The sequence below is a fragment of the Panthera pardus genome, unplaced genomic scaffold (assembly GCF_024362965.1).
Source record: "Panthera pardus isolate Hobbes unplaced genomic scaffold, ASM2436296v1 HiC_scaffold_11, whole genome shotgun sequence".
In the NCBI taxonomy this organism is placed as follows: domain Eukaryota; kingdom Metazoa; phylum Chordata; class Mammalia; order Carnivora; family Felidae; genus Panthera; species Panthera pardus.
In genome coordinates this window covers 44,790,344-44,813,980 of record NW_026526666.1, presented here as the reverse complement: position 1 = coordinate 44,813,980, position 23,637 = coordinate 44,790,344, and the positions used below count along the sequence as shown (strand labels likewise).

The following is a 23,637-nucleotide window of genomic DNA, read 5'->3' as shown; positions in this document are numbered from 1 at the left end:
TTTGATTGCCCTGAATTTTATCTTCTGGTTTTTTAAGCAACCAAGCCTGCGGGCTTTCATAAGAATTTTAATTGTTCCCTAAGACGTAGATGAGGTCTGCCCTTAGGGTAGGTGTTGTAAAAAAATTTTTAAAGCGGAAGACTTACTACATGCCTTTCCTTTTTTCTAATTGACTCCCCTCCAGAATCTACCAGCTTTTGTTCCCTCTCTTCTGCCTTCAGGTAGCTGTATTTTATATTTAGTCCAGAGTTTACAGCTGTCTGGGGGAGGGTCCATCTGCTATAAATGCTATCTGACCATTCAGTTTCTGGATACCCTTTGAAAGCAGAATGAATGTGATTTCCTGGTAGATTAGGAGCAAGAGTATGACAAAGAAAGAAATTAGAGATTAGTCTATGGTTTTTGGCCTCTGTAAGTGAAAGGATGGTGTTGCCATTTACTGAAGCAGGGAAGACTATAAATATAAGAAATTGCATATGTGAATTTAGCCTAGGGAGTGTACTGGGCTAGATATAGATATTTGGGAGTTGTTTTTTAAAACCATGAGACAGAATTAAACCCTCAACAAATTAACTCTAAAGATAGATGAGAAGAGACCCAAAGCCTGAGTCCTGGTGCAATCCAGAATTTAAAGATAAAGAAGAAAAGCAAAATTAACAGAGGAGACTAAGAAAGAGCAAGTGAGAGAAGAGAAAAATAGTGAGAAGTAGTGACCTTAAATCCTATTAAAGAATGTTTCAGGCATAAATGAATGATTATCTGTATTTAATGCAGTGCCAAATAGGCTGAGCTTTGAAACTTAACCTTTGAATTTAGCAATGTGGAGACAGGTCTTTGTATCCTAAACAAGAGCAGGGTTAGCAAAGTGTTACAGGAGAAAACATGATTTGGGTGGAGGTCACATGGAAGGAATAAAGTAAAAGACTGAATTTAGGCAATTCTTTTGAGCAATTTTGGCGAATAGAGAAAATGGAGTACTAGCTTGAGGAAGAAGTGGAGTCAAGAGTTTTATTTTGTTGCTTATTTGTTTTTAAGATGGAAGAATTAATAGTATGTTGGGATTAAATAAAAGAAACATTGGTGATGCAAGAAAAGTAGAAGAGAAAATTATCGTTAGAGCAATACCCTTGAAGATAGGCAGGGATAAGAATTGGCCTCAGAGAGAATCAGGCAAAATTCATCCATAAAAGTGAGACTGAAGACAAATTATGTGAATTTAGGCATTGGTGAGTGGTCAATGTAGTAGTAGGAATTAGACATTTGAGGAAAGAGGAGAAGGTACAAGACCAGTCTGGAGTGTGAAAAGTGAGTGAACTAAAAATGTGTAATCTCCCAAGGGAGTACTGAGGGTGCACTTGAGGTTAGAGGGAAATGATTTTTTTTTGTTGTTGAGAAAGAAAAAGAGAGAGAGAGAGAGAGAGAGTGCACACATGTGTGGGCGAGGGGCAGAGAGAGAAGCGGGGGGGGGGGGGGGGGGAAGGTGATGGGATTCCAAGCAGGCTCTGCAGTGACAGCAGAGAACCTGACGTGGGGCTTGAACTCACAAACCATGAGATTATGACCTGAGCTGAAGTTGGACACTTAACCAACTGAGCCACCCAGGCTCCCCTAGAGGGACATGATTTTGAAGTAAGTCCAGTCAGGATGGATTCAGTCAAGATTGGGATTTTTTCCAATACTGTATAAAAGGCATGATAAGGCAAGGGAGTTGAGGTAGTATGGAAGAGAGTGATTATGATTGCCAGTGAAATCTAAGCTAAGCACAGGAAGAAACAAGGTGAGTAAATGACAGTGAAAAGGTGGTAAGATGAACAAAAAATAGGGGAGATTAGATGAAAAGTAGGTAGGTAGATAGATATGGACATATGTATGTACATAGAAAATATTAGCAAAAACATGTTTTTTTAAGGCTGAGTGATAGATACATGAAGGTTTATTGAATTGTTCTCTCATACTTTAGGGTATATTTGAAAATGTTCACAATAAAAAGTTGGTTTCTTAAAGTGGTAAGATGGTTTGTGTAGTTAAAGATTGTTGGAGTCAGGGTTTCAGAAGAAGTAAGCTAGAAAGAAAGGAGATATAGGGCCAAGATAGTGATCTGACAGAAATTGACAGATTGGAGACACTGAAGGGTTGCAGACCTTGTTAGTAACAGGGTCAATCTAGGGAGCTATGTGACTACCTACCAGGAAGGTGGGGTGTAAGATCAAGGCAGAAGAGGAGACAAAGGAACCCAGAGGTCAGACTATTGTGATGATGAGCTACATGGATATTAAAAGCACTAAGTAGTGTTAGCATGACAGGAAGCCAAACACTAAAGCCTTCAAAGAATGGGGGAGAATGACTGGTGGGAGAGCTTGATGAACCGGTGGTTTTTAGAGGAGAAACCATTCGGAAGTTGCAGGAACAGTAAGGAATACCCAGAACTCTACTCACCCCATCACCTCCCCCACCAACCAGAAGGTACCAGGAATATGCAAGATAAAACAGCTTCCACTTGAGTGGGCTCTAGGGGAAATACTGTCCTCAGGGGAGGGCTAGATATTAAGGGAGAAATTGTTCTACTAGGAATCTAAATTAGTCGGTTACTGCACCTGAATGTTAAATTGGGCTATCCACCTCCTGGCAGTAAAAGTTACATAAAGGAGAAATGATAGGTTATATAGTCCTTAGGATCTGACAAAAGGAGGCATATAATTTCTTCCAAAGAGAACAACACTTTCTAAAATTCCCAGAATTTTTTTCATAGATCCATAATCATTTTTGCATCCCTAGCAACTAGAACAAAGTTTGGAATATGATCAGAATACAGTAAATGCTTGTTTAAGCAGACTCATCTGACACAGAAGTTCATAACGAACAATGTCTTTAAGGGCAGGTTTTTTAATATAAAAAGCTTATCTTAACCCTAAAATAGGATATAGTCATGAGGTTTCTATTGATCTCAGCTTTGAATCTGAGGTGGCATTTTTCAAAAATGAAGCTAATTATAAAATTTGCTTTAGTCGTTCTTTTCCTACAGACACATTGTACAGTATATTATAAGGCACTGAGATAGTTAACAGTTTTTAGTATTCACTTTTATTCTTTCATTTTGAAGAGGAAAACCTGCCATTTAAAAGCATGCAAAGCTAATTAAAGCTTTTCCACTATTTCATTATCTGAATGTAGTTGCAAATTCTGACTTAAAACTCTTATCAGAAGGAGACTCAACATCCCTCCCTGAACAGCAAATGAACATTCAATTAACACTTCAATACAAGTGTATTTTAAATAAAAATATACTTTATTGTTAATCTCATTCTTTACAAATGCAAATACCCAATTTTAAAATCCAAAGAGAGTTGCCTCCCTTTTATTCTTTGGGGGAAAAAAGTCTTTTCTTTATTTACAGGGAAGACCCGAATTTTCTGAAGTTGTTACCAAGTTAGAAGAGTGTCTCTGCAACATTGAGGTAAGAACTTTAGCTTCTGAAATATATCCATAAAAAAAGTCTTGAGTATCCAAGGGTGTTGGGGAATAAGTAAGATGGTGCTTCTAGAAAGATAGTAGGTATGGAGGTTATAACTTCATTCATATTTTTAACCTGTTCATTAAGTTTCTAGGGTGGACTAACTGAATCTATAGGGATAAAAACAAATCCAGCATGAATCTAGGCCTTCCCAACAAATAATCAGTCAGGCAAATGGACACAGGTATGCCAAGCTTTAAAATTAATATGTAAAAACTTGAAAATACAGTAGTGACCCCTGGGGGGCTCAGTCCCTTAAGCATCTGACTCTTGATGCAGCTTACGTCCTGATCTCATGGTTTGTGAGATCAATAGAGCCTGCTTGGGATTCTCTCTCCCTCTCCCTGTCCTCCTCCCCTGCTTGCTTGCAAGTGCATGCAAATACGTTAGAAGTTAATTGTTTAAATCAACTTTTTTCTATACAAAAGCTCCTATATACAGTGAAACATAAATTAAATTTTAAGCCACTGTGTATTTATGCTCAATAAGAAAGGGAAAATTATCACTAAAATTAGTGCATAAATTAATTGGGATGCATTGCTTTTATACCACACATATGTTGCATAAAGTGATATATATTGGTAATCAGGCTAATGGAATTTTCTTCCCTTAATATCAAGGAGCTGTTTGCTTTAATTTTCTCTCTAATTGCCTTAATTTTCTATACACCTGGTCAGAAGATAGCATTTGAAAATAAGTAAGGACGCTAAAACATGAGCACTAATTCAAAAATAATAACATATTCCCAAGGCAAATGAATGCTGCAAGAGAGGGGGGTGGATATCACACATATAGGCTCATATATACATATGCATATGAAGGGAAGGGCCAAAACAGGGGGAACAGCATCAACCCGAGATTGCACAGTGAAATTCCAAAGTGGAACCATCCCACTTTTTTTCCCTAAAAAAAAAAAATCTCAACTTAGTGTCATTAGAACCCAGTTTATCGGGAAAGGGTTCCAGGTCTTCACTTACAGCCTGGAGTGAATGGCTCTGTCTCATAACTCTTTACCAGAACTTCTAAAAAGGAAGTTTTGTATGTAGGAAGTAGCTTTAGTCTTTGGACATTAAACTTTCATTCCTTTCTCTTCAGTCCTGAAACATATATATTTGGTGGGGCTTGAGCAGCCCCTACCAGCAAGAGAATCTGCCAGAGGCCTTGAATGTTGAAAGACACTTTTAAGGCTTGAGTTCCAAGTGTCCTCTCACTTGGAACCTTTGAGTTTCCCAGGGCAAAACTGCTGGGGATATAGCCAATTAGATGAAAGAGATATCCAAGTCTGGGGAATATATCCAATTAGATGAAAGAGTGGATTCCAGAAACAAGAGACAATGGTAGGACTTCCTAAACTAGTTTGTCTTCTTATACTGACCAAGCCTCTTAGCACAATCTCCCCTCATAGAGAAGATGAATAACTATATGCAAGAGAACTTGCTGGACTGGGTTGTACTAAATAATGGACCCAAATCAGCTTTCAGGGGCTTGGTTTGTGGAATTCCATATCTCAGAAGATAAAATGATGGGACATGTCTAACAAGAATCAGTATAACATCACACACCAGGGTCAAAGAAACAACAGTAAGAATATCAAATGGTGGAGATATGGTTTAGGAGCATCATGAATGTCAAACTCTGTCAATGTCAAACTCTGTGGAAGTTAGAATGTGAAGTAGCTGTCTTGCTACAGAATAAGGATGGGATTATTCCTCTCTCTTCTGAGATAGCCAAACAAAATAGTACCCAGTTTTGTCCTTTTAAAAGGATAATTATAACTGGAACACAAATTTTAGGGGAGAGATATCAGAATGATGAATGGATTGAAATCATGTATGTAAGAACCAATTAGAGGAACCAGGGGTGTTTGTCCCAGAGAAGAGAAAATCAGGATGAGTCCAAGAGCTGTTTTTTAAACATCTGAAAAATGATCACATGCAAAGGGATTGGCCTTGTTTTCTATGGGCCAACAGATAGAAATGAAGGGTAATTAAGGTTTTTGTTTTGTTTTGTTTTGTTTTGTTTTAATGAGAAAGAACTTTCTTTCTAATTGTCAGATCTGTCCTAAGATAAATGAACAGATCTGGAGGCAGTGAGTTCCCCATCACTGGAAGCTCCCCATCAGCTTGTATAGCTAACTTGGAAAAGAGGCACGGAAAAGATTCAATCATTGAAGAGTTTGAAGGTTCATTTCAACACTGATATCACATGATTCTCAGAGCTTTACTTAGAAATGTCTTGGCTACTGTGAAGAGCCTAGAATTTACAAATATTATATTTTTGAACCCAAACCTACTGTCTACATGTCTTAGGAAATTATAATGTCAAAGCACTAATGTTCTCAGTTGGGTTAGGTAAAGTGCATAAACAGCAAGGTCGTCAGAAATTCAAGAAAACTACTCTTCTATTTTTTCTCTACTCCTTCTCATTTTCTTCCCTCAATACTCTTCTATTTTCTAGCTACATTTAACTATTTGTAACTATTTTTAAAAATGCTCTCCCAAAGACTCTCTTTAGTCCTCATGCTTGCCAGACATTAAAGCATCCTTCATTTTATAAAATGGATGTATTCTTGGAAAAGTGTATAAATTCATTTTATGTAAAGGAGATAATTTCATATAAGGGGGATAATTTTAAGCTACAACTTAAAGGAACTCTGCCATGAATCTTATCACCATTGTGAAAAATGTAATCTTTTAGCCATTAAATAATCACCTTCTAAATATCTATTTTATGATTTAAGCCTACCATGTTTTCTGAAAGATGAGTGTAAGTTTAAAGGGCCAGCTCTCAGCATAGAACTGGGTCAAAAAAGTAAATTAAGTGAGCCATGTGTTGCCATCAGAGGCCGATAGGAAAAGCCAGAAGCAAGCTGAGATGAATAGAAATTAAAAATGAGAAATCCTAGAATAGAAAGCTAAAATAAATCTATATTCTATTCTTTGCCCTAAGCCTGTTGGTTTTATTAAAGGATTGAAACTACCCCTTCTTCACTCAGCTGATGTCTCCTGCATCAAGTAACAGCAGTGGGTCTCTGTCACCTTCCTCTTCTTCTGACTGCCTGGTGAGCCGTGGAGGGCCTGGCCGGAGCCATGTGGCAGCTTTACGAAGTCGTTTTGAGTTGGAATATGCTCTAAATGCAAGGTCCTATGCTGCCTGGTCCCAAAGGTAGGTAGCAATCTAAGCAACAATCTCACAGTCCAGATGAATTCCAGAATCTCATCAAGATAGTTATCTGATGTGGTTAGTATCAATGGGGGATTTACCACCCCATGCCAAACTTTGAAGTAAGAGGATTTAGCCCATTTTTCTTATAATATTATATTAATATTATGGGACCAAAAAATAGGAATTTTATTATTTGTTAGTTTAGTAATTCTAAGTTTCAAGTAACAGCAGTTAACTCTAGCTTAAGTAAGAATTGTGTAGCTACAGCAACAAAGGGAATTTATTGAAAGTATTTTGTGGTTATCTTATGGAATCCAAGGAAGAATTCCTTGTGTGGCAACCAAGAAACAGCTTTAGGATCTGAGCACCAAAGGTTCAGCACACTGAGGATTACTCTATGACCCAGCAATTCCACTCCTAGGTATATACCCTAAAGAATTGAAAACAAGTACTCCAACAAATACTTGTACTCAAATGTTTAGAGCAGTCCTATTCACAATAGCCAAAAGGTGGAAACAACCCAAATATCCATTAACAGATGAGCAGATAAACAAAATGTGGTACGCACACAATAAGATGTTCTTCAGTCATGCTACAACATGGATGAACCTTGAAAACTTGCCTTCATTGGAAAGAGACCGAGCACAAAGACCACATGTTATATGATCCTATTTATATGAATATTCAGAATAAGTGTGTGAGTCAATTCAGGCTGCCATAACAAGATACCACAGACTGGATGGTTTAAATAAGAGAAATTTACTTTTTCACCAGGGGAGACTGAAAGTCTGAGATTAGGGTGCCAACATGGTCAGACTCCAGTGGGAATTACAGATGCTCATCTTCCTTGCTCATAGATGGCCTTCTTCTCACTGTGCTCTCACATGGCAAAGAGAGTTCTGCAATCTTCACCTTTTTATAAGGGCACCAGTCCTGTAGGATCAGGACATCACTCTTCTGACCTCATGTAAACTTAATCACCTCCTTAGAGGCCCCATCTCCAGTATCCTCACATAAGGGGTTAGTGCTTCAACATACAAATTAGGTGGGAGGGTGACACAACTCAATCCATAATTGGTAATATGTAAACCCATTATAAAAAAAAAAGAAAATATCAGATTGGTAGTTGCCAGAGGCTGGGGTGGGGATGGGAAATTAGGAATAAAGGCTTAATGAGTACAGGGTTTTGTTTCGGGGTGATGAAAATATTTTGGAACTAGATAGAGGTCATTGTAAAACACTGTGAATGCACTAAATGTCACCAAATTGTTTACCTTAACATGGTTAATTGCATTTATATGAACTTTACCTTAGAGAGAGAGAGAGAGAGAGAGAGAGAGAGAGAGAGAGAGAAACTTAACTAAAGGAGCAAGTCAGAAAAAGAGGGGAAAAAAGTTCAACATTCTTCCATAGCAAGCTCTACCATTTACATGCCTCTGTTCCTCTCAATAGGAGATCTTTTTGTCTCTCAGCTTAATTGTAAAGCTTCAAGAAGAGATATATTAGTTATGTAGTGCCATAATAATTCTTTATAAAATGCATACCAAAATTCAACAATATTTGATCATAAGCTTTTATTTCTTGCTCATGTGCCTGTGAACTGCTTATTGGTGGGCTTGACTCTGAGCACAGATTTTATCCAGGGCTATTCCACATGTCTTTCTCTGTCCTCAGACCAGCAGCTACCTGAGACATGTTCTTCTCATGGACAAAGGCTAGGAACTCAAGAAGACAGACCCAGCTTCCCATGCTCATTTAAAGCCTATGTTCAAGTTGCATCCTATGGCTTTCTATGGGCCAGCTCTAGGGGCAAGTCACATAGCTGAGTCCAACATCCAATAGGAAGAGAAAATATATATACACAGCCTCTAATAGAAAGAACTGAAAAGTCACATGACAAAAGGCATAGATACAGAAACCATAATGAATTAAGAATAAATGGAGTCTGCCATGAGAGAGAATGTGATTGGCCTTTTTTGGATCAAATGGCCACTGCTGGTATAAGCAACATGATTGGAGTGGCAGTGGGGTCATATTTCATTAATACAAGCATGGCTGCCAGGAACCCCTGTTCTGGATGGGAAACAGAAAAGGCATTTACTTGTAAGCTGAATGGATACCCTACTGCATATATACTGCAACCTATGGAAATCTGAAAAAAAATGGCTTAAAATATCTGTTCTTCTGCATGAGCTCCTGAGCATTTACACATGAGCTGCTCTACATGTATACTCAGGCACACATATAAATGCCTACACACTCACTCACAGTCTCCATCATCAGAGTAAGAAATTTTACCCTGAAGATGGAGAAGGATTATCTGGAGTTATCAAGGATCTTATACCATACACAAATTGCTCATGTTGCTTTATTAGCTGTAGTTATTATATTCTAGGTCTAACAAAAGAGTGGCAGCTACAGCTATGAAGAGATGGGAATCTGAATCATGAAGCCTTTAATCTACAGAATGTCATAAAATTAAGTATCAGCAGGTTGATTGATAACCAGGCAAACTGGACACAATTCTTTATTAGATTCCAGTCTCTTATATAATTTCATAAAGGGCCCATAGGCCAAGATTAGATTAGGCTCAGTCACAGCATTGTCTTCTAGTTCCATTTGGTCTTCCTACTCTTTACTTGTGGTTTTAAAATGAATTCTCTGAATGGTCAGATTTTGATATTTCCAAAGCACAGTCACCTGAAGTATGTCTACTCTGAGGCAGAGGTTAAGTTGTGGAGTCATACAGACTGAGGTTCACTCTCAGCTTTGCTATTTACCAACCCAATGACCTTAGGCACGTTTCTTAAGTCTTATACATAAAATAGAGATAATAACACCAGCTGTTAGGATTGTTATTGAGAGAGGCAGTATTGTCACAGGAGTGAGTGATTGATTAAAAGATGCCAGTAGACCCAAGCAAAAAATACAAGTTCCAGGAATGTAGGTAAGTCACACAATTTACAATACAGAGACAGCTACACAGCACGGGAGGCACAGGTGTGCTCCCAATCAGGTGAGTTGGGGGTGGAGGGAATACAACTTCTCTGGCCTTCAAGAACCCCGAGAAATATACCACTGCTAATAAAACTGCTCAAATGGGGTGGGAAAAACCCATCAGGTTTTTTGAGATGTTCCTTTGGATATTCTCATAAGATTTCTTCTACCTTTCTGGCCCTTCACAACTGTTGCAGAATTCTGCTAAGTCTTTGTCTCTCTACTTGGTTCAGGTTTCTCTTAACAATGTAGTACATCCTGAGTATTTGCTGTGAGGGTGCATTGAATGTCAGTGTGTTAGCTGTACTATCCCTCCAGCAAGTTCAGTCTCTGGACTGCTTGAAATCAACTACAGAAATAGGTGAAGCATTTAGCTAAGCTGTCAGATTCACTAAAATAGGAATCATGTCTGTTTTATTCATAACTCTACCCCTAGTATCCAGCAGTATGGTTGGCATAAAGTCGATACATAGTAAATATTTGTTTCATAGATAAAGATTTGGATACATTGGCTCAACAAATTATAGTTGTTATTAATTTTAAACATAATCAATGAAAAAGCTTTAATTTCTCTGTGCTTTCCATTTATATACCTATCACTATTGAGTGCATGCTGCATGCTGGATGCTATTTTAGACACTGAGTTGTCATCTAAGTAAACCTTAGGAAGTAGGTATTCCAATTTTACAGATGAGGAAACTGAGGCTTAGAAAAGATAAGTCACTTTCCTGAGTTTATGGAGGCAGAGCTAGAATTCTCACCTAAGTCTCTTCTATGCTTACTGAATTTCTCTGGCACAGGAGTTGGCACTTTTCAGAAGCTTGATATATTTTGCCAATACTCATATTGTTGGACTTCTTCCAGTTTCTTCTGGAAGTCGGTCAGGGAAAGAATTCAGCTACTTCTCCTAAGCCTGCCTTTTCAGCTTTTATATATGAAAGACAGAGCAAGTGAGACCAGAGATCAATAGGTTCTTAAAGTCAAAGAGCCTAAGGATACAGGAACTGATGGAGTAAGCCCAGCAGGGCCACGAGTTTAACAGCCTGCAAGACAGTGGCTCTCCACTCTGGCTGCACGTTAGAATCACCCGGGGAACTTTTACAAGTACCGATGCCCAGGACTAATTAAACCAAAACACATGGGGGTGGCACCCAGACGTCAGAAGCTTGTAACATCTCCCAGATGATTCTAATATACCTCTGAGTATGAGAAGCACGCTGGAAGAGAATGCTACAGTGCTAACCTGTCAGTCACTCCGGGGGAAGGGTATACAACCAAGGGGATAAACAAGGAGAGGCAAGTGAGAGCAGAGGTGACCCAGCAGCTGTAACCAAAGGATATCATTTTGAAGGTTGACTACCTGTGTGGCCTCTCCCAGAAATCCTTGCAGTGTGCTAGTGACTGCTGATCTAAGAGGCATCCTAACTCGTTAGAATCACACAGGTGGAATTTTTAGCCTGGCATCATGCTTTTAAGAGAATGGTGTAGTCCTAACTAATGTATGCTTCCAATTCTGGGTCTCACAGCCCTCAACAGTGCCTTTAAAATGGTGCATTTATTTTTCAGTTTTTGGTTATGAAGTTCATAGCCTGTACTTTTATGATGCAGGATTTGGTGATGGCTTTGGTTGCTGTTCCTTTGCATATTTGTTTTTACTGATTATTGTTGTTCTTCCTAAAATAAATGTCAAGGTGGGAAATAGTCAGATATTTTTTCCACAGGTTATAGGGATTTGCCAGTTCCTACTGAAACCACAAATTGCTGAAATCTGAGATTGAGGAAGGCGCTTCTGAAGTACTGCCTCTTTTAAAATATTTTGTGTCTCTAGATATATTTGGAAAACTAAGCATGTGGCACTTGCTCCTCCCACTGGGTATGAAATCTCTCCCATCTTGTACATGGATTACATCATGTAAATTTAGAAATGACAAAGTGATACACAACCTTTCAGATGCGAAAACCAATTAGTGTTTGTGTGGGGCTGGGCTCTGAGAATAGAACGCCACGACCTAGTTAGCTGTCCAGGAGAAGAAAACCAGAGATCCAGGGACTGCAACTGTAAAACAGATACATTTGGAATTAATTTTTCACATTACGAAAGGGTCCATCAAAAGGTTCCTTTAAATAGAAAGCTTGCCGAGTGCACTTGGAATGCAATTTGACTTATAAAAGTTGAATGTAAGTTATAAAATTTTAATTTACACATAGTTTTTCCGGAATGCAGCAATTGTGTAAGATGATAGCACCCTGAAACTGATGTTCCTGGGAGGAATGAAAAAAAAAAAAAAAGGAGAGTGGTGAGAAGAGTGTGGCCATTTGCTGTTATGGAGCAGAATGTTTATCAAGTACAAGCAATAGTGTCTCCTTATCAGCAAAGGTCAACACTCTCTTTTTCATCTACCACCTCTCCTACATGCATCTTTGTACTGAACCTTCCCTCAGGCTCTTTGAATGTGCTCTTCCGTTCTTCATCCCCATTTCATTCCCAATTTATTTCTCTCACCAGCTCACCACATCAGCAATCTCAACACTATGCTCATGAGCACTTTCAGCTCCTCCTACCTTGCTTCTCTCGTCTTCATGAGTTTTCTTGTGATGTCATATTAACCCTCAGCTCCAACTCTCACACACACACAGACACACACACAGTTAACCCCCCAGTCCTTATGTCTCACATGACCATTCTGCTTCCTTTGTCTTTAACCTTCTCTCCCCTTCCGGCTTTCTTCTGGCCTTAATCCACTTAACACTCTACTGCCAGCATGACCTTTCCTTCTGTAGAACTCCTGTTACATCATTACTCTACCTTGAAACCACCAATAATTCTCCATTACCTCTAAAATTAAGTGAAATTATGTCATCCTGGAATCCAAAATGATCAATGGTACGTTTTCCAGTTATACCTCCTGCTGAGTATCATATGTTCCAATGGTTCTAGGCAGAGAGCGATACGGTTACTTCTCTTCTCAAATGCATGCTAGGAGTTTGGGATCTGTGTGAGGCACTTTTTGGTAGTCCCAGTGACTAAAGGAGGTGCAACCACTGTTTAGTTGGCTAAGGCCAGAGTATTGAACTTCCTACAATGTTTTGGACAATTCCACAAAATAAAGAATTATTCTGTACAGGGGTACCTGAGTGGCTCAGTTGGTTAAGTGTCTCACTCTTGGTTTCAGCTCAGGTGAGAATCTTGTGGTTTGTGGGATCAAGCCCTGCATCAGGCCCTACATTGACAGCATAGAGCCTGCTTGGGATTCTCTCTCTCTCTCTCTCTCTCTCTCTCTCTCTCTCTCTCTCTCAAAATAAATAAACTTAAAAAAAATTATCCTGTATAAAATAGCAATAACATCCCCAGTAATGCACACTGTTAGACAAACTAGGAGTTCTACTATGTCCCATACATACCCTGTGTTGAACCTATTGTTAACCTATCCCCATACCCTATATTTTTTAACCTTGACACCCCCCAATCTTGTCAAAGTATTAATAAGCCATCAGTAATATCTCAATCAGCTTAATCACTAGATCATTAGGGAGGCTTTTCTGGGGCTACCCCATCGCCACCCATGCCTTACTATGGGTCACAGAATTTTGTGCCACTTCATGCACTTACATGATTTTGTCTTACAATTATTTACTTTCTTATTCTCCATTAACCCATAAACACTTATAGGACAAAAATTGTCTTCTCTTTTGTTTTTATTCAGATGCCTATAATATCTCTTTTATAATTTAATTGTGGATGGTGAATACTAAATATGTTTATTTATAGTAAATTAGAGGAATCATTAGTTGGGCTATGAATGCCATGCTTTGTATTTCTGCATTTTAAGTGAGTAAAACTCTACCATTCAGAGTTTTTGGCCCCTACATTCCTATCAAGTTCAGATATGTTCTTATCCAAAAATAATGAACCGCCAAATCATTCAGACCTCTTTCTATACCACTCTGTCACCATTAGAGTATTAAATGTCTACCCACATTTTTTAATGAACAAAAGGATAGAATGGAGGTACCTGAACTCTGTGAGGAGAGAAGTGACTGATCCATTCATTCCCAGTGTGTTTGTAAAAGAGAGAGATTGCTATGAGTTAAGGTATTTAGGAGAGGTCTCACTGAAGATGGAGATGTTGTCCAGGTATAAAGAGAATAGGATGAACAAACATGAAATAATGATTATAAACTTTCTCTCCTTCTTTCCTAAAAAGAAGAAAAAAATAAGCATCCCTTCCCCAACTGATCTGTAATGGTAGTTCTTTTATTCATCAAGGATCTACATTTAGATAGATCTCTTTTCAGCTTTTATATTCTGTCCTATTGGAATATTTGTTTATCCCTATGTCAACAATTCACAAGTTTAATTACAGTAACATTTTTAAAGTTTTGATATCTGGTAGGGCATGTCTCATCTTGGCTATTGTTGATTATTCTTGGATTTTTACTCTTCCATATAAATTTTATAATCAGCTTGAATTTTCCACACACAAAAAAATAAGATTTTGATTATATTTTTTCCAAGTTTATTTATTTTCTTTTAGTAATCTCTACACCCAACATGGAGCTCAAACTCACAACCCTGAGATCAAGAATCTCATGCTTTTCTGACTGGGCCAGCCAGGCACCCAAGATTATAGACATTTTAAAACTGTAGATCAATATTGGAAGATCTGACGTCTTTATGATATTGGGTCTCCCTTCCCATGAACTTGGTGTGTTTTTGCATTTATTTAAATGCTCTTTAAGATCTTGTAGTTAGATTTTATAATCTTCTCTGTAAGGTTCTTATATACTTTTTGTCATATTGATTGTTACATTCATTGATTGCTGAAATAATTTGAATTTGTTGCTAACATATTATTTTATTCTCTCTAGTTTTTCTTTTTTCTCACCCTATCCTGTTTTTGTTTGTTTGTTTTTCTTTGGATTCTTTGAATATGCACTCTGTTTTTCGATTCTTGGTGGGCACCCTAGAACTTTAACATACTTAACAAGTTCTATAAATTTAATATATGTTATTAAAATAAAAGATCTCCCAAACAAAAGGTTTTAGAGCATTTTAGTTGCAAATCATTCCCTCCTGAATTATCTTATATTTATGTCCATTGTTTTCATTTCATCACGATTTTTTAAAATTTAAAAATTTTTTTTTAACATTTATTTATTTATTGAGAGACAGAAGAGATGAGGGTGAGTGGGGGAGGGGCAGAGAGAGAGGGAGTCACAGATTCCAAAGCAGGCTCCAGGTTCTGAGCTGTTAGCATAGAGCCCGATGTGGGGCTCAAACTCATGAACAGCGAGATCATGACCTGAGCCCAAGTTGGATGCCTAACCGACTGAGCCACCTAGGTGCCCCCATCGTGATTTTTTTTTTATTCTACATCTTAGGTATTATTTTATTGTTTTATCCAACTATGGTTCATTTTGACTTACCCATATTTACTGTTTCATTATTAATTGTGCTTACATTTCACATCTTCCTTCTACATCATTTTCCTTTTCCTCAAATACATCTTTAAAAATTCCTTTAACATGACTCTGTTAGAAGTAATCATATGAAAACACCTTTATTTTCCCTCTTTCTTGAAAGATACTTTAGTGAATATGGGATTTGAAGTGTTTAATTACTCTTCCCCTATACCTTCAAGATGCATTCAACATGTTTCTGACTTTCCTTGCTGCTGTAAACTTTCATCTGTGGATCTAATTCTTTCTTTTATTTTCAATCTATCCTTTACAACTGCTGTTAGAACTTCTCTGTGTCTTTGGTATCCTACAGTTTAACTATGTTGTGTATAGTAATAGATTTAATTTATTTATCTTGCTTTGAATTTGTTGGGTGTCCAGAATCTGAGAACTGTCATCTTTTTATACATTCTGGATAATTTCTCACCACTGTCTCTGCTACTATTTTTGTACCCTATCTTCATTTTAACTTTCTGCAACTCTAGAAGTTTTTTAGATATTCTCTATTTTCCACATTCCCCAACCTCTTTACATATATTTCCCACCATTTACTTTTTCTTTGATGCCTTCTGGTAATTTCTTCAAATCTATCTTCCAGTTCACATAGTCTCTCGGTAACTGGATCTAACATGTTTTTCTATTCATCGCACTTTTATTTCAATTGATTTCTAATTTCTACTCCATATCTAGAAATTGTGTGTGTGTGTGTGTGTGACAATTTTGAAAGTCTCATGTTTCATCTACATACTTTTAATTGATTATTTTCTTTCTTCAAACACATTAACTTTATATTCTATATCAGAATGTCTGGTATTTCCCATCTCTAATCTCTACCATCTTTATAGTCTAATTATGTAGTTTGTTGTTTTTGCTAATTCTTGCTCCTGGTTTCATCACATATTTAGACCTTTGTGTTTCTACTGTGAGCTCATCCTCCTTGGAACTTTATCTCTGGCAATTTTTTTTGGCACTTATTTGGTGTAAACGACATCACAGATGCTTTGTATTTCTTCTTGCTAATCATATAGGTACACTAACCCCACAGAACCACTTTAAAACTTCAACTTATAGTTTTACATAAAACACATGTAGTACTATTTCTATTTTAAAACTTGGGTCTTTGTGGACTGTGGATGGGACTTCTCAAGGTAAATGTTTCATTTTTAATTTTTTTTTTTTTCATTTTACCCAGAGCCAAAGATGAATTAGGACACATATCCTCTGCTCTCTTTATGCAGGGTGGATTTTACTTTTTCTGGTTCACCCTGGGGTTGTCCTTTGAGGATTTTAGCTTTATACCAGTGTTTCTTATTTGATCTCCCACCTTGCTTGAGCCCAAGCTGTGTTTTCCCCCCATGTGGTTCAACAAAATTCAAGCTTTAGATCAACAGGAATCAGTATCTTCGTAACCCTTACATTGACCTGGAAAATTTTGGCCAGTCATTTACTTTTTCATTGGTATCTACATTAACTGTAAATATCATGAGAGCATGAACTTCTCTTCTTTTTGATGCTGTCTCTCCAATACTTAGAACAGTGTCTGGCATATGGTAGGTGCTAAATGCCCCTTTGTAGAATGAATGAATGAATGATCATGATAGGTCTTCACAAACATTAACGCCATTTAATCCTCACAACAGTCTTATAAATAGGCCTCATGGTTTCCATTTTTTGGGTAAAACAACCTGAGACTCAAATGGTTTATGGAATTTGTATGAAACTAGATAGTGGGAAAATGGTAGTTAATTGCTGAACCTGGGCCTGCTGGTCGGGTTTCCATTACACCATGCTATCTCTGGATACTAAGCCTGACCAACATGTCTGAACCATCCATAAGAAGCAGAAGCTTGTATCCTCTCATTTGAGCTTTCAGAGTCAGCAGCAGCAAGCTACCTACCTCTAAAGTTCCGCCAGCTCTAATGGAACATAGAGCACTCTCAGTCTACAGCCAGTACAACGTGTGATGGAGGGAAATTGTCCCTTCTCACTCCCACTACCTCTGATACTAGCCACTTTACCTCGGCCTATGCCTGCTCATAACAGACCTTTATAATCAGCTGTCTGCACTGATATAGCCTAACATGAACACAGCAAAGTCCACATCTGCTGCCTCATCCATCAGCATGCCATGGCCTAACCCTGCCCTCTCTATTTTCTTTAATCATGTTTCTGAAAACGAGCCTGACTCCTTGGCCACATTTCAAAGGCACAAAAACCAATCAGAACATTAAAAAAGACAAACTCTTTCCTTCTAGACACCATGGGGCCAGTTTTGAGGATAACTCCACTTTACTGTGATTCCTTTATTGAATTACATACATTGCAAAACTAGACCTTTTTTTTTTTTTCATTTCTTCATTATATATTCTCTAGTACAGCAGTCAGTTGCATTCACTGTAATTTTTTTAAGGAATCTTTTAGCTGACATTTTGGGGCAACAAGTAGCCTATCTAACAATGAGGGTTTCAAGAGTTTCTTAACCTGGAAATGAAACACCACACTTTCTCACTCATAAACACAATCCTCTAGCCAATCCTAAATTGGAATAATTTTAAGATTTATAAATGTAAGGAATAATAGAAAGATATCATCTTTGATTTCAGAACTCTTATTAAAGATTGTTGGTTTAGCCACCTGGGTGGCTCAGTTGGTTAAGTGTCCAACTTCGGCCCGGGTCGTGATCTCGCGGTTGGTGAGTTCAAGCCCTGCATTGGGCTCTCTGCTGTCAGCGCAGAGCCTGCTGCAGATCCTCTGTCTCCCTCTCTCTCTGCCCTTCCCCCACCCCCTCTCTCCCTCTCTCAAAAATAAATAAACGTTAAAAAAATGCATGGCATCAAAGAATTTACAAAAGACCTCAGTGTGTATCAGGGCCTCACAGCAGTATCTACCTCTCACTTCAGCAATGTCTTCTAAGTTTGTAGAAAGAGTTGTCTTGGCCAGTTCTATGGGCCTTGCTCACATTGTTTGTATAATGAGGACAGGAAGATGTTGCTTGCCTCATCTAGGGACAAGAAAACTTTTTTTCTCAGGATAGTTATCAGCCACAGGATGTGTAATTTTTGTGACATCCACTTGCTGAAGGTCAGTTATCAAGCTCATTAAGGGTCCACACTGAAAAAATATAAAAGCCAAAGAGAGCAGCTAGAATCTAAGCAAGTGCCATAATGCCTGTCAGTTGCCTTTTATCTCTTTCTTTTTAAGCTCAGATCTTTTCAAGGTGCCCATAAGTTTTTCTAATTAACAAAAGCAGAAAATTTCTTAATGCCACAGGGTATGGGGTCGAAAGAGAAAATATACGGCTATTCACGTTGATACGAGGGTGTGAAAGTACTCTGTATGCCTCCTCATTATGTCCCCAAATGTCATCTAATAAGGAGGGAAGATTAAAGAAAGCGGAAGAAAGTGGAGAGGGCTTCTACGGGAAGTTAAAACTATTTCCTCGAAGGGCCAAACAACAAGCACAGCTGTTTATATTTACAAACCTCTTTACCACAGCCCTAGGTGCCCTACCCAGAAAGCACTACAGTGAAATAAGCAAACGATTCCCATGTGTACACATACACAAAAAAACTGGAAAGAAAACTATAAATTGATTGCTCATGCCCTCTGCATTTTATGCTGCTGCTCTCCTACAAATCAGCAGAACTGGAAATCGTCTGTGCTGCAATGTGATAGAGCTCTGTGTAAGAACTTCCTTTCAGCTGATGTGAACCTAGAGCAATCAATCGTTATCAGTGGCTCTTGCCTAGTTGCCTTGCTCTCTAGCGCCACCTAGCAATCAGTTGACAAACCACACGTGGGGCCTCCAGCCTATCTGACTGCTGTACTGAGAGGCTTGGAGATTTCACACTGAACAAAGGCATTCAGCCTTAAAGTTAGGAGCCTGTGAAAAAATGTCAGCCCTTTCCTCCCGTTCCTTGACTTTTAAAACCACCCTAGGGTGGAAACAACGCTTTTCTATGAAAAATGTAAAAGAACACCAAACCAAACACTGTTCAGAAGAGGAAGTGATGAAAAACGGGAAATTAATAAAAGTGAAAATATGAGAAGCGCCCTATGTGTGTAGAATTGGCACCTTTTTATGAGTCTTAAGGACCTGAATGTATGGCCAGGCATAAAAGATTTACATGAAAAGAGCAAGCGAGTGACATATCTAGGTTACAACACGCACTTGAGAGAGAATGAGACGCAGCTCTCGCCGTGGCTATTCTGATGCTGTATTTTCATGTTCTTTTCTGTCCTCCAGCACTGCCAGTTAGCAACCTAAAATGGGCTCCCTGGTAACCCAAAGGGCGAGCCTGAGTGCATTTACTTCTTCGTGTTTTGTAATACTAATTAACTAATTCCCAGCCACGAGAAGGGAACCTGCAAAGATTCGCCAGAGGCAAACTGCTAAATAAATGGTGACAGATTTCTCAGTTTTCAATTAGATGAAATGACATATTGGGACAACGAATAGCCCGACTTTCTAATGATGAGCGTTTTATGAGTTTTTTTTTTTTTTTTATGATTATTATTCCTGGAAATGAAGAGAAACCCTGGCCCTTTCTCCATTCATAACCAAAACGAGGGCCCAGACCCACTCTTGGGTACACCAAAGCATACATCCTGCCTTTGGCGGTGACATTTGTTTAAGACCGAAAGTAAGACTTGGTCCAAAAAATGCTGCTTTTGAGACTGCTTCTGCTCTACTGAAATGTCTGACAGGCCACAGCACAGGGACCAAAGAGAACAACCGGCCTAATTAAATCTGTACAGGCAGCACTGAACGCTGTTCACCAGCCGTGACTCCAGCGCTGGCCCCGCCCTGCCCCCTCCTGACTCCAGTGTTTGTGCTGCGAATCTCTTGCTAGCATGGCAACTGTTGCTATGTTTGCAGTAATAAGAAGTGGGTGATGCTGGTGTGTCTGTAATGATTCAGATACAAGAGCAATGATTTCTAAATAGATTTCTGAAGCAGCTCTTACAATGGCCGTGCACCGTGTAACAGGTTTAATTCCTCCCAGACGTTTTTTCTTCTTTTCACTTTCAGCACCTTCCATGTGGACTAATTCTAACCCTCCTATAATGCAAAACTAGCAACATCCTTCCTTTTCCTTGCTAGTATTTGAAACAAAGTTTATTGTTAAAGAAGACATTTCACAAGTTATTGTTTCTCATTATCTCCTTGGCAACTATGAGATTGAGTTTTTCTTGGTATGTAGGTAAGCAGCTAAAACAAACAAAAAAATTGTGGACCCAGACAAAAGAGAAGTCATGTATTCACCAGAGTAGAAAGAAAAATCTCTACCATTAATATTTGTGATGTTAGCTGAGCATTTTCTATTAATGAGCAGATGTTTTAAAGGCCTCAATTGCAAAGAAGTACAAAAAATTCATTAGTGGATATATGTTTACCTTCCTGAATCCTCTTCCAAAGAATCAGGAAAAAAAAAAAAAAAAAAGGAAGGAAGGCAGGAAGAAAGAAATCTTCATTTTTTGGCCCAACCAAGCACCTATTTGCCAGCCAGTGTTAACTGCCCCCGCCCCTACTTATCACTGGATGCCAGCACAGCCCACACCCTCGAGATAAGGCCTTGTTCCTTGATGGCAATATTAACATGGCCAAAAAAAGGGAGAAGAGAAGACACATTATGTGTTTTGATTACTTACTACCTGCCAGACACTATTGTGCCTTTTTTCTTCGTCAATCATAACTCTGACTTATCACAACTCTTCTACAAGGTAGGCACTATCTGTCTGTATTCCACAAATGAGAAAATTGGAATACAGAAAGAATAGTCTGCCAAGGCTTTGCACCTAGTAAACAGCAGGGCCAAGACTGAGCCTCGATCACTCTCACTGCAAAGCCCATGGTATCTCATCACTTCCTGAGCTGCCGTAATGTGAAACAGAGAGTTGCTCTCATACTGATCAGCTGTGTGGCATGGACAAGTCCCTTCCTTAGGAAAACCAAGCACCTGGGTTTCAGGATCCTCTTCTATCCTAATGCATGTGAACTGGACCCTTGCTACTCAAGGTGTGGCCCCCAGACCAGCAGCATAAACATCACCTAGAAGCTTGTCAGAAATTCAGACTCCCAAGCCCCACAGGGACCACCGAATCACAATCTGCATTTTAACATGACTTGTGAATGTACATTAAAATTTAACAAGCACAGGACTTACCTAACTCTGGGAACCTTTCTAGCTCTAGTATATTTGGAATGTTGTCCCCTCATCTCTATATTTCTAGATCCTACTCCTCTAAGCTTGCTTCACCTTTCCTTACAAACTTTCGTAATCCCATCTTTATGCTTGATGAAAAGATTTTTCTCTCTCATAACAAAAGTTTCATTTACCTTAATTCTTACACTTTCTACTTAGTATCATGTCTATGTGTAGGTTCCTATGTGTAGGCAGAGCCATCCATGTGAAACAATTTTATACCTGTAATGCCAACTGGCATAGTACATTACACTAAAGAAAACATGTTGAAAGAAATGTTAAATAAATCATTATATGAATTTAGTTATAGAGATCATATAGTGCACTAATCATAAGATCCCTGTATTGTCCACTATGAATATTTCAAGGCAATCACACTCCAAGAGTTCTATAAATACGGATCCAAAGAAGCGTGCAAATTGTACACATAAGAGCAGTTTTCAAACTTCCTCACCCCACTCCTACCTTTTTAGCACACAAATACATTAAAGATTCAATTAAGACCAAGCTCAACTCCAAATTCTCTCTTCCAGGAAGTTTCCCTGGATGCCCTCAACTGGTTAGATACCCATCATGGATTGTTGCCATCTTATCTTGTGCATACTTCATAGAAGCACAGAAACTATATTATAATCATATAATTATGTCAGCTGCCCCCCTACACACAGACACACACATACATCATACATTCCTCAAGGTCAGGAATTGTGTCTTTATTTGTGCATTCTTAATATTTATCACAATGTTTGGCATATAGTAAGTGGTAGGTATATGTATATTGAATGAATGAATTAATCAATCAATCAATCAATCAGTGCTAATGTTTTTACTCCAAAATATCATTTTTTTGCTCCACATTAGGGTTTGTTGACACCAAGAATGTGGAGAAGCACTGTCTGTGGTGAGATTTAAGAGGTACTTGTTTTAGGGGCACCTGGGTGGCTCAGTCAATTAACCATCCAACTTCAGCCCAGGTCATGATCTCAGGGGTCCTGGGTTCAAGGCCAATGCTAGGACTCTGCTCTCAGCACAGAGCCCACTTTAGATCCTCTGTCTCCCTTGCTCTGTGCCTCTCCCCCACTCGCTCACTTGCACTCTCTCTAAAAAATAAATATTTTTTTAAAAGACTATAAGAGGTACTTGTTTTAGTCACAGTGACATTCTCTACCAATATGGCACTTTAATTTAGTGTCACGTGAGCTAGTTGTCTAGGCATATAAGCCCTGAGACTTAGGAACTCAATGGTCTTTGGGATACCAAAGATTGAAAATTGAATCAGTGTTTGTTTCCTTTCTCAGTAAGTTAGTCATCCATTCATTCAATAAACATTTACAGAGCACCTACATTGTGCCAGGAGTTTATAGGGATTGGGGATGTCAGGAAGAGTACATAGTATAATCTTTCTTTCCTTTCAGTAGTCTAGTCTTAAAAATATACCCCAAATGTATGTATAATACAATATGATACATACAGTAATGGGCAGGTGACTCTTGGGTCATGTGAACACAGAAGGAGTTATTACCGAGAATAAGGAGAGAGAGGCCATTCACTGGCCTGTAGGTGTGAACATCAGGTCACCCATTTGTCCTTCTCTGGAAAGAACAGTGAATTTGGGGAAGAAGAAGAACACTCCCTAGTAATGAATCTGTGCTAGGGAGGAGAAACACTGAAAACATAGAATGGAAGAGGAGGAAAGTTGGTGGGGCACAGACTCACTAGTGGCGCATGGTAAATTTAAACAGGATTTATAGGAGAAAGTTATAAACAGAGAAATATCCAAGTGCACACAATCTCTTGAGCTCGTATCATCCCTCAGAATGGTCTACTCTCTAGAAGGATCCTATGCTTTTACTCTCTATATATTTAAAAGGAAACTGGAGCAGGGAACATCTGGGTGACTATTTAATGATGAAATTCCCTGCCTGGGGTGAGAAATAGTTTTGTTAGAAAAGTAAAGTCACTAGTGCTGACCTCTACTATCTTGGACATAGGAAGCCAGCCCTTTTTCTTTTCTTTTCTTTTCTCTTCTTAAGTTTGTTTATTTATTTGTGTGTGTGTGTGTGTGTGTTTGTGTGCGTGCGTGTGTGTGTGTGTGTGTGTGTGTGTGTGAGTGAGAGAGAGAGAGAGAGCTCAAGGGAGGGAGAGAGAGAGAGAGAGAGAGAGAGAGAGAGAGAGAGAGAGAGAATTCCAAACAGCCTCTGCACTGTCTGTACAGAGCCTGGACCGGGGTTCATGGGACTCACAAGGCTTGATATCACGAACTGTGAGATCATGACCTGAGCCAAAATCAAGAGTGGG

The 23,637-nt window shown here is 38.7% G+C and overlaps 1 protein-coding gene across 2 annotated transcripts in view; it reads left to right on the top strand.

Annotated features, from left to right (window-relative positions):
- The window catches only part of TNNI3K (TNNI3 interacting kinase), a 292,685-nt gene that overhangs the window by 232,866 nt on the left and 36,182 nt on the right, over positions 1-23,637 (top strand). For both annotated transcript variants that reach the window (XM_019448877.2, XM_019448876.2), the window contains 2 exons: positions 3,395-3,454; positions 6,507-6,676. In XM_019448877.2, coding sequence (XP_019304422.1) covers positions 3,395-3,454; positions 6,507-6,676 — 230 coding nt within the window. The remainder of the gene's footprint in view (positions 1-3,394; positions 3,455-6,506; positions 6,677-23,637) is intronic.